Raw genomic sequence first — 11,482 nt, forward strand, 5'->3', positions numbered from 1 at the left:
CAGCTGCCAGCTGTAGATTCCGCGCCGATCAACTCCGACCGGCTCGGCGGGACCCACTCGAGACTTCCTTACATAAATCGCTAACTCCACTTATCCATAAGCAGACCTACTTATCACTTCTATAAGCTATTTGGCTTATCTAGAACGCTATTTGTCGCCTCTCCCTATAAAAATCGCCATACCTGCAAGCAATGTCTGTATTTTATTTTCTCCGCACGATAGAGTAGAGAGAGAGAGAAAGGGAGAGAGAGAGAGAAAGAAGGGGATATAGGAGTATATATTTAGAGAGAGAAACAAGGCTAATATAGTGAGAGAAACGGACCTCGAGCTCGTCGTTTCTCTCTCTCTCTCTCTCTCTACCTCTGTTTTGCGTTCTCCGTTCTCTGCTCAATCGATCTCTTCTGTGTTCGTTTCCAAGGTATGAGCTTCCCTCTCACCGCTCTCTGTATGTACGTGTAGATATGTATACGTATATCTCGGCTCTGGAATATTTTACTTTCGACTGTTTGCTTCTCTCTCTCTCTCTCTCTCTCTCTCTCTCTCTCTCTCTATATATATATATATATATATATATGTATATATGTATTGTTTCGCTTTAACTGCTTTTTCCTTTCCTTTCCGTCTCCGATTCCCCCTTGGTTTAAAGCTGCTTTTTTTCATGTCACCGAAAAAAAAAAGAAAAAACCCTGTTTTTTTCTCATTTCCCCTGTGTCGGTGATATATCCTAACTTTATATGTTGTATCTTTTCGCAGAAAATGTTGTTCTCTGTTCTAAATTGAAGATCACGTCAAGATCTAGCTCTGGTGAGAGTTTCAAATTCGTGTTATTTTTGTTTAATTTAAATTTAATTTCCGTAGTTTTTTCAATTATTTAGTTAAATTCCGAGGGGAAAAAATATTATTAGGTTAACAAATAAGTAGAGCCTCTAGCTGACTTGTTTTTTCATTTTCTTTTATTTTTTTTATTAATTGTTTATATACGAGGGTACTTATGAATATGTGATTAGTAAGTAAATGGTTTTTTTTTTAATTGTTTTTTAGTTTTCAGATCTGCTCATTCTAAAGCTGGTTTTTGTTCCTCTGGATTCAGAGACGGCCTAGTTTACAATGTCGTCTCTCAGCAGAGAGCTTGTGTTCTTAATCTTACAGTTCCTAGATGAGGAAAAGTTCAAAGAGACTGTTCACAAGTAGGTGATTTTTAATTCAACTGATGTGGATATAGTTTATTTATTGGTTATTGTTCATTGTGTTGTCGTTTTCTGGTAGCTAATTAATGATCTCGAAATTGGGTATTCCTGATGTTTTAGGCTTGAACAAGAATCTGGGTTTTTCTTCAATATGAAGTATTTTGAGGATGAGGTGCACAATGGGAACTGGGATGAGGTTGAGAAGTACCTATCTGGTTTCACCAAAGTGGATGATAATCGGTACTCCATGAAGATATTTTTCGAGATTAGAAAGCAGAAGTACCTTGAGGCATTGGATAAGTGAGCAACCTTATTATTAGTGGAATACTTTTTTTTATTCTTTTGGTGAAGGGCGGCCCGGGCGCAGTGGTAAGGTTGTTCCAACGTGACCTGGTGTCCACAGGTTTGAGTCGCGGAAAACAGCCTCTCCCCTCTTGCGGGGTAAGGTCGTGCGTATCCAACCCTTCCCAAGGGCCTAGACCTTACAATAGCGGGAGCGTCGTGCACTGGGTAGCCCTTTATTTTAACGTATTTTAAGTAGATTCTTTGCATAAAATTGTGGCATTTGCATTTTGTCACAGGCATGACCGGTCCAAGGCCGTGGATATACTGGTGAACGATCTTAAGGTTTTCTCATCATTTAATGAAGAGCTCTTTAAAGAAATAACTCAACTCTTGACGTTAGCGAACTTCAGGTAGTTAAGTATGAAGTTATAAAGTTTTTCATTCTAAAATTGCTATAGAATTGGAATTTAAGAGAACTATTTGTATTGCAGGGAAAATGAACAACTCTCTAAGTATGGGGATACAAAATCTGCAAGGGCGATTATGTTGGTTGAGCTCAAGAAGCTTATTGAAGCAAACCCATTGTTCCGTGATAAGTTGCAGTTTCCTAATCTAAAAAATTCAAGGTTACGGACTCTCATTAACCAAAGGTAATCTTACAGCGAGGTTTTGAATGGATTCCAAAGTGTTTAATGCATTTGAGATTCATGTATCAATCTTGTTGGCATGGAGTATTATGTTACGTTAAGCCGTTTTTTAATTGATTTCACAAACTTGTCTTGTTATTGGTTGGTAAGTATGTGTTGTGGAATTTCCACTAACCATTCTTACAATAGCTGTCTCTGACTTGGGCCTCAACCTCAACTGCTTAGTGATGCCTAAATTTCCTATACTTCAGTAATTAGGGTAGGGTATAGTGAATTTTAGGCAACCTAGATGGCAAATAATTAGGTTTCATGGGCATTGATACTTATCACTCACTGTGTTATGTTTTTCAGCTTTGAAGAGAGAACTGACATTCTTTATGATTGCAGCTTAAATTGGCAACATCAACTTTGTAAAAATCCTAGGCCAAATCCAGATATCAAGACCCTTTTTGTTGATCATTCATGTGGACAACCAAATGGTGCCCGTGCTCCATCACCGGCAAACAATCCACTTCTAGGATCCCTACCAAAGGCTGGAGGTTTCCCTCCTCTGGGTGCACATGGGGTGGGTTTTTGGTGCAGTTGACTACCTAAATTAACTCAATTTCACTGTTGTTATGTCGTCTCTTATCATGTTTAAATTGATGTGTTCAGCCCTTCCAACCTACACCAGCACCAGTTCCTGCTCCCCTTGCTGGCTGGATGTCTAATCCACCTACAGCAAGTCATGCAGCAGTTTCCGGTGGAGCTATTGGTCTGGGCGGACCTTCAATGCCAGGTACCACTTATATTGTCTTGCTATAAGCTTCTAAATTTGCTGCTATAAGGGTTTTATGCAGTCGATTTATTTCTTAATTCTCAAGTTACCTCATTGCTCTCTACAGCTGGTTTGAAGCATCCTAGGACTCCTCCAAGTAATACTCCTGTAGATTACCCATCTGGAGATTCAGATCATGTATTGAAAAGAAGGGCCATGGGGATATCGGATGAGGTTCCTTTGTTTGAGTTTGACTTTATTCATTTTCTAATTATGTTTCTGCATTGAATTTCTGTTTTTACCTGTTTTCTTGTTAATGTAGGTAAATCTCCCTGTTAATGTGATGCCGGTGTCATTTCCTGGTCATGGCCATAGTCAAGCATTTAATGCACCGGATGACTTGCCCAAGAATGTTGCAAGGACTTTGAATCAGGGGTCATCTCCTATGAGCATGGACTTTCATCCTAACCAACAGAATATACTTCTAGGTCTGCTGTTCGGCAGTTCATTCTTTGGATTCATAGCACGTGATTTTAGTTGTTAATTTCATTTATGTGGTTTCTTTGACATTGATTTGAGAATTTGCTATGTGATGCATCAGTCGGTACAAATGTTGGGGACATCGCATTGTGGGAAGTTGGTTCTAGGGAGAGATTGGTTTTAAGAACCTTCAAAGTTTGGGATCTCGGTGCATGTTCAGTGCCTCTGCAGGTCTGTCCCTTCTTATCCTTAAGGAAAAATTACACAAATAAATATGATGTTTAAAGCCTTAACCTTTTCTTATGGAATTTCAGGCTGCTCTAGTCAAGGATCCTGGTGTCTCAGTTAACCGCATTATTTGGAGTCCTGATGGTTCTTTATTTGGTAATTAGCTTTTAATTTACTTTGATGCTTCATTAGCATAAATTGTATTTTCATATGCAATGCCTGTGCATATGGTCTTTTACATTAATACATACTCGTACATTATGTGAACTAAACTGATTTAATGTGTCTATCCTTTTATGTTACACAGGAGTTGCATATTCCAGGCACATTGTACAAATCTATTCTTATCCTGGTGGCGATGACGTGCGGCAACATTTGGAGGTACTTTCAGTTGACATTGATTTATATTTTTATGTTTGGAGTTTCCTATTTCAAAATTGACATTGATTTCTATCTTTCTAGATTGATGCTCATTTTGGTGGAGTAAATGATCTAGCATTCTCTCACCCCAATAAGCAACTTTGTGTGATAACCTGTGGTGACGATAAGACCATCAAGGTAAATTCTCACAAATTAATTTTATGGTCTCATGCTAAATTGCTGCAAAACATGCCGAGTTGTTGCAGAGATAACATTTTTAGGGAAAAGAAAAAGATGTTACATAACAACAAGATAGGACTGCGGTGATGACAAATTTTCCTTCTTGTACTCTCTGATCTCAGGTTTGGGATGCCATAAGTGGTTCAAGACAGTACATGTTTGAAGGCCATGAGGCTCCTGTCTATTCTGTCTGCCCTCACTTCAAGGAAAACATTCAGGTAAGAACTCCAATAAATCCACTGCTCCTTTCTTATTGTGGTGATTAAGTTTGAACTTGCCGGGTTTTTGTTTAATGTTTTTCCTAACTGCCTTGTGCTTTCATATTTCAGTTTATATTTTCCACAGCTCTGGATGGAAAGATAAAAGCTTGGTTATATGACAATTTAGGATCTCGAGTTGATTATGATGCTCCTGGTCGCTGGTGTACAACAATGGCTTATAGTGCTGATGGAACAAGGTTGACCCTCTGAACCTACGGCAAATTCTGCTCTCTATCACTTGGAATGCATGGTCAGATTGTAAAGTTTTGATCTGTTTTCTTTGTTTGGTTGGTTGGGTTGTTATCCAGGTTGTTCTCATGTGGGACCAGCAAAGATGGCGAATCCCATATTGTAGAATGGAATGAAAGTGAAGGTGCTGTGAAGAGGACCTATCAAGGGTTCCGAAAACGATCTTTGGGTGTTGTACAATTCGATACCACCAAAAACCGGTTTTTGGCAGCTGGTGACGACTTCTCCATTAAATTTTGGGATATGGATAATGTCCAACTTCTGACAAGCATTGACGCTGATGGAAATCTTCCCGTGAGTTTTTTTTTTAATTGTCAGTTTGAGAAGAACATTCTCCTGTTTGTATTACGTTCGTTGGTTGAATGCTGTTTTAAATCTTTAATTCAAGGCAAGCCCGCGTATCCGCTTTAACAAGGATGGAACTCTCTTGGCTGTTTCTGCCAATGAAAATGGGATAAAAATCTTGGCAAATTCAGATGGTCTTCGTTTGCTTCGCACATCTGAGTCTCACGATGCTTCAAGAGCATCTGAAAACGTGACAAAGGTAGCTGCTTTATACGAGTGGATGTTTTTGTGACAAATCACTGTTTCTTGAACTAGACTTGCTGATTTAGACTTGTCTTAATGTGTTTTTATCTTATGCAGCCTACAGTAAATGCACTATCCGCTGCTGCTGCTGCCACTACTAGTGCTGGTCTAGCAGATAGAGTTGCATCTGTTGTTGCTTCATCTGGAATGGTTCGTTTGAGACAATTGTTTGTTGTTTGTTGTCCCTCAAGTCAATCTTAAAATACATCATGAGCTAAATTTGCAATTATTTTATGTTTTAGCAACATCCATTTGTTTTGTGTAGAATAGACCTTACGGCAACCAGTATATGACTACTCACCTGAATATATACTAAGTGACATCTCTTTAACTATTGCAGAATGGGGATGCCAGAAATTTGGCAGATGTGAAACCTAGGATTGCTGAAGAAATCAATGACAAATCGAAGATTTGGAAGCTCAGTGAAATTAGCGACCCTTCCCAGTGTCGATCTTTGAAGCTCCCTGAACACTTGAGAGTATCAACAAAGGTGTGTTTTTCACTGCTCGACTTTAACACACTCACACTCACAAGCACAAGCACAAGCACGCGCGCGCACACACACACACACACATATATGTGCATGTACATTATAGTAATATATCAATAGGTTGATCATGTTATTCGATCATGCTTAGATTGATGTTGACACTTTTGTTAGGATTTTTAGGCATTTCGGCCTTTTACTGGTATGCATTGATTCAGTTTTTCTGTGCATGTAACTGTTTTTTAACACATCCAATTGTAACTATTCGAGGAACTTTTTTATTGTTATTTGATTGGCACTATTCTAATAAGCTAATGATGTTTCACAAAACTTATATTGAATTCATGCCTCTTCATTGTCTATCTGTTTCTCTTCATAAAAAAATCAACCTGCCCATGGTGGAATCCACTGTCATAATGTACAAAATTTGACAAAATAAGCTCATGCGTATTGGTATAACAACCAGCGGACGAAAATATACTTTAGTTTCTGTTTAAGATGGAGTGTTTGGTCCTCTGCCAGTGGAATTAACTGGGTGAATCTCGAAATTATGGAAGTTCCTAATTCTTTAGCGTCACGCCATATGTTAGCAGATGGCGCAAAGAGATAGTGAAATTGAACTCAATTAGAATGTACAAGGTCTTTTGGCAAGAGGAGGGAAATGTGGAACCCTTACGCACATAGTTTACCCGATGTTCCTCGAGTTATTTGGCATGTTTTTTATCTACAGCACCATACGCAAGAATATATAAAAGTAAATCGAATCAATATTTCCTTCCATGTGGAATATGATTAGAAAGCATTCTTTGATGCATAATACTTGTAGGTTTAATTGTTAAAGCATAAACTTCTTATGAGAACAATTTATTTCACTTTCTGATTCTTCGTGAACTCAAGTTGCTCTATGTAAATTCCTAGAATTTTCTACTTCCAAAGGGAGAATTTACGTCATAAATAGTCTGTTGTTCTGTCATTACGAGGCTTTTGACCCCATTTGTGTGTACTGAAAACTGTTTTGTCACTTGCTTCATTATTTGCTCACTGCAGATATCAAGGTTGATATACACCAATTCAGGCAATGGTATTTTGGCATTAGCAGCTAATGCCATTCATCTACTCTGGAAATGGCAGCGACTTGACCGCAATTCAAGTGGCAGGGTATGAAGGATGCTAACTTTGTCATTTTCATTTATTGGGTTGTCATTTTCTTGTTTGAATATGAACTCATTTTGACCGTAATACTCCATCCTTTAGGCAACGGCCAGTGTTGCACCTCAATTATGGCAACCATCAAGTGGCATTTTGATGACCAATGAATTTGCTGCCACCAATCCTGAGGATGCTGTACCCTGTTTCGCTTTGTCCAAAAATGATTCTTATGTGATGTCTGCATCAGGAGGAAAGATTTCTTTATTCAATATGATGACATTTAAGGTGATAGATGAATTGAGTTATTCTCTCTGCTTAGTTGTTTTGTTTTATAATTTGTCATTTGACTAATCCCATCTTCTTTTCTGGCCAAGTGCAGACAATGACAACTTTCATGCCTCCACCACCGGCAGCAACATTTCTTGCATTCCATCCACAAGATAATAACATCATTGCCATTGGCATGGATGATTCAACAATCCAGATATACAATGTCCGTGTTGACGAGGTATGATAACACATGTTTATGGGCAAGAAGTTACATTACATTTTATGGGTAATAAGCGCCCTGGTTGTTTTATAAACAAGCCTTCTTATGTAAGTATAATAGCTATTTCTTTATGACAGGTCAAAAGCAAGCTTAAAGGTCACTCTAAAAGAATTACTGGCCTTGCCTTTTCTCATGCACTTAATGTGCTAGTTTCATCGGGAGCAGATGCTCAGGTTAGCAATTTTTGTTCTTTCTTTTTGTGTATAGATAGTTGTTAAGAGAACTATGTTTGTTTTGGTCTAATGGAACTGGATTGCTAGTCGCTATTCACTTCTTTGGGCTTCTACTAAATTGAACAATTGCCCTCCCCCCTTTGGATTGGAAATTGGAAAACAGTCTTCATCAGAAGTTTCTAGAATATTACAGATGGGCTTACATAAGCATTCTCCAGTACATATATGATGGGAGTTAATTTTTCTGGTAGAGTTTGTGGGGTTAATGACTTTTTACTTGAAGGGTTAGTTAATGGCCTCGATTGAGTGGCTATCACAGGAGCCAGGCGGCAATGAATAGCTAGGCCTCTTTCTCCTTCTTTCCTCCTTTTTTTTCACCTCTGATTTAACCCACTCGTACGTTATGTGGAGAAAATATGGAAAACAATATCAGCAGTGTGCATTCTTGATGGAAAAGACGACTTTGTACTTTGTTCCCCAAGAGTTGGGCTAAGTTAGTAAGTCTATGTTTTGCTTTTTTTATGACTAATTACCTGCTTTTCCTTCTCTCCAGCTTTATGTGTGGAACTCTGATACCTGGGAAAAGCAGAAAAGCAGGTTCCTTCAGGTTCCAGGTGGGAGGACGCCAACAACACAGTCAGACACTCGTGTACAGTTTCATCAGGACCAGACACACTTCCTCGTTGTACACGAGACACAACTTTCAATCTATGAAGCAACTAAACTAGATTGTGTCAAACAGGTTTCTTTTTTTTTTTTTATTTAAGTAGCTTTGTTGTTGGGAAATACCGGTATGGCATAGTTGAGTCATATGATTTCTTGGTTTTGTAGTTTGTCCCACGTGAATCTGCTGCTCCAATCTCTCATGCAATGTTCTCATGCGATAGCCAGCTGGTGTATGCCAGCTTCTTGGATGGAAGTGTATGTGTGTTTACTGCTTCTAATCTCCAAATGCGGTGTTGCATTAGCTCTTCGGCCTATCTTTCACCGAGTGTCAGGTATTTCCTTATCTTTGTTGCTTTCTTTTGGGTTCTTGAGAATCTGAGATGAAGATAGAGTATTATTGGGGCACCATGCCGGTTGGTTACGTTTAGTTTGCTCGGTATACATTTGGGGATTGAATTTTGTTTTGCACTTCCTTGTGCTGTAGAACCATGTCTTTAAGTTTCATTTATCAAAGAACTTAGGTCCTGTTGTAGTATTAACCAAGGGGACCACGGAGCCCACATTTTGTCTAAACTTTTGCAGCTTGGACTATATATAAGTCAGATACACCCAACAGAACAGGGGATATGCCATACTTGGGGAATGTGGAATTATCAATTGCCTCACCATTGGTTCGATTGGATAGTGTGCCCTATTCATCCGATCAAGCAACCATGGCCTTAATGGCTATGAATGAAGTGATCTTTTCACAGAATCCTACTTGTTAAGTGTATGCCAACAAAGTGACAAACTATATTTCCTTTGCAGCAACTCAAACGTCCAGCCACTAGTTATTGCAGCGCATCCACAAGAACCAAATCAGTTTGCAATAGGTCTATCAGACGGCGGGGTTCATGTCTTTGAGCCTCTAGAATCTGAAGGCAAATGGGGAGTTCCTCCACCGATTGAGAACGGGTCGGCAAGCAGTGTAGCCGCTACACCTTCAGTTGGAACTTTGGGGTCAGATCAACCTCAAAGGTGATCAAGTGGCTGCCAAGCAGAAAGTTATTTTTCATGCTTTGCTTGCTGGCTCTATATCCCCAGATTATAGGTATGTTTCTCATTAGACTAAACTCCAATACTTATGTGACAAAAGGCAATGTTAATGGGAATTGAAGAACTTAGAGACTAAAGGCTGTGTTTGGATTGTGGTTTCGGGGTGGCATTTGTGGAAGCAAGGTTTAAGGAGATGATAAAATGGTTTCCCTTCTACTTTCCCTTCTCTTTGGTATATCCCTATATGACTCCATGATACAAACACTGCCTGAGAAAAGACAGAAGGAATTTGGACATACCAAACCAACATGTTAAACCTCTATTGGAGCCCCCAAACGTAGCCGCCTTGGTGGGGTTAACAAATTTCCATATCCTGAATATTTGTTTGACATCCTACTCCTCTGGCCCAACTTGACATATTTTGTTTGTGGTTTTTTTTTTCCACTTTTGTTCTTTTCTGCAGTTTTGAAGATCAAAATCTGTGTAATGTACTTGATGATCGGGACGCGGACGTGTAGGTCTAACTTGTTGGTCAGTTATGTAAGCTTAGTCTTTTAGGAGTATTGACAGTGAATAGCCCCAAACCCCCTCCTTTCCAGAAAGGAATTTCTTCTAAGAAAAATTGTTCTGTTTTGTACCTTATTTGTTTATATTCTTTTTCCATTTTTTGTGGATACATCTGTTGTTCTATGTATGAAATTGTCTTCTAGGTTGTTTATGTTAAATTGTTTTATTTCATTGAATTGTCTTGCACTCACAGCCCTTGCCAGAAATTAAAAAAAAAATAACCTCTATAGGGCTTCCAGCTTTTGGAGTTTTCTGCAAGTATATGTGCAGTCTTACAGGTCTGTTAGGCCATGTTTGATTGACGGAACTAATTTACATGGGGATACGTAATCCGAGAAGATGAATAATCCCACCAGACTTGTAGCCCTTGGATTAGTAATACTCCATATTTGACAGGTTTATTATTAGATGGATGTGTAATTCCTTTATTGTTACTTTGAAATGCTAGAAATGTGATCTCCTTGAATTTGTTGTACAATCCCACGTCTAATTGGGTTACTTGGGTTAACCAAACAGACCCTTAAGGTCAGAATCTGAAACATTTTTTGTTGGGGGTGGAAATACATTTGGCCGGATCATAGATTTGTGAAGGTAGAAAAAACGAACGGGAAAAAGTACTTCAGAACTTGGTTCAGTTACCGAATGATGTTACAGATTATTATTATTTTTTAATAAGAAGCAATGGTTGTTGCATTCATGAAAGCCATCCAGCACTTACAAAGATTTCCATCCGAAAATAAAGATTAGAAACTTGGGCCAGAGCTGTTAGGATGGTTTTGGGCTCTTGGGATGGGTTTGGCCCTTTTGGGCCTTACCTTTAGGATGTTTGGGCTTTGCCCATTAGGAGTTGTGGGCTTGGCCCATTGAATCTGTGTTTTTTAAGCATTTAATTATTGGTTGGATTCTCCACCCCTATCCCCTGCGTGATGTACCCTTATCAATAAAACTTTATCTTGCCGATCAAAAAAAATAAAAATAAAATTAGAAACTACTATGACACAATCCACCTAGCGAAAGATAAACCAATGGTGGGAAGCAGGAAATCCTATAACAAACGAGAATGGAGAAACCCAACTTAATAGCTAATTTCTGTCCAATGACATACTGAGTGAGCATCACGTCTAGAATTCGTGCGAAAACGCCACAAACCCAATGGCAGAACTGCACTAGCTCCAACCCAATAAATTCTTTCAATCTAACTGCTCAAGTTTGACCAATGGTGGTGTTCAAATTTTCAGCAATAAGTTTCTAAATGAGATGTGCCTTCGTTGAGCATCGCACGAACATAGGCCAAGTCTGATATCTGGACAATCTTTTTTCTTGGGAGGATGGTCGGGCATAAGAATAGCCATATTGCCAATTAGCTCCCTCTTCATCCAACAGTCAAGAAAAGTTGTGAATACCGTTTCATACCAGTTGTTGGTTATGCTTTTCTTCCGTAAAACCGTAACCTTGCCTCTCTAGATTCATGTTAGGAGTGAAGCCTTATGGTTTTCCGAGGTTTGTTGAAAATCCCACCGCTTTTTTTTTTCTTCATAAAACCGTAACCTTGCCTCTCTAGATTTGTGTTAGGA

At 38.9% G+C, this 11,482-nt stretch overlaps 1 protein-coding gene across 8 annotated transcripts; it reads left to right on the top strand.

Annotated features, from left to right (window-relative positions):
- Positions 1–202: 202 nt before the first annotated feature.
- LOC131312103 (protein TOPLESS-like) lies at positions 203–10,079 on the top strand. Of its 8 annotated transcripts, none has more exons than XR_009195707.1 (28): positions 203–418; positions 754–804; positions 1,042–1,187; positions 1,308–1,487; positions 1,769–1,882; positions 1,964–2,122; positions 2,507–2,684; positions 2,774–2,897; positions 3,004–3,110; positions 3,199–3,364; positions 3,478–3,587; positions 3,671–3,740; positions 3,892–3,965; positions 4,047–4,142; positions 4,307–4,402; positions 4,514–4,641; positions 4,753–4,987; positions 5,082–5,237; positions 5,339–5,431; positions 5,622–5,771; positions 6,816–6,926; positions 7,023–7,202; positions 7,297–7,425; positions 7,545–7,640; positions 8,194–8,382; positions 8,472–8,638; positions 9,114–9,396; positions 9,805–10,079. XR_009195707.1 is itself a non-coding variant. In XM_058339845.1 (27 exons), the coding sequence occupies exons 3-27, from the start codon at positions 1,108–1,110 to the stop codon at positions 9,325–9,327; spliced, it is 3,402 nt and encodes a 1,133-aa protein (XP_058195828.1). In that variant the 5' UTR covers positions 203–418; positions 754–804; positions 1,042–1,107; the 3' UTR covers positions 9,328–10,079. The 8 variants fall into 8 exon arrangements, 2 of the variants coding, with proteins under 2 accessions (XP_058195828.1, XP_058195827.1); XR_009195705.1 differs by having other exon boundaries at positions 1,049–1,187; XR_009195701.1 differs by having other exon boundaries at positions 204–418; positions 1,091–1,187; positions 2,983–3,110.
- Positions 10,080–11,482: the final 1,403 nt, after the last annotated feature.

This window comes from Rhododendron vialii, chromosome 12a, assembly GCF_030253575.1.
Source record: "Rhododendron vialii isolate Sample 1 chromosome 12a, ASM3025357v1".
Classification (NCBI taxonomy): domain Eukaryota; kingdom Viridiplantae; phylum Streptophyta; class Magnoliopsida; order Ericales; family Ericaceae; genus Rhododendron; species Rhododendron vialii.

Bases quoted from the DNA above. Each gene is read 5' to 3' on its own strand.
- LOC131312103 (XM_058339844.1), top strand. From the start codon at position 1,108: ATGTCGTCTCTCAGCAGAGAGCTTGTGTTCTTAATCTTACAGTTCCTA. The intron at 3,741-3,891 runs GTAATTAGCTTT...TATGTTACACAG, and splicing joins TCCTGATGGTTCTTTATTTG to GAGTTGCATATTCCAGGCAC. The intron at 4,988-5,081 runs GTGAGTTTTTTT...CTTTAATTCAAG, and splicing joins ACGCTGATGGAAATCTTCCC to GCAAGCCCGCGTATCCGCTT.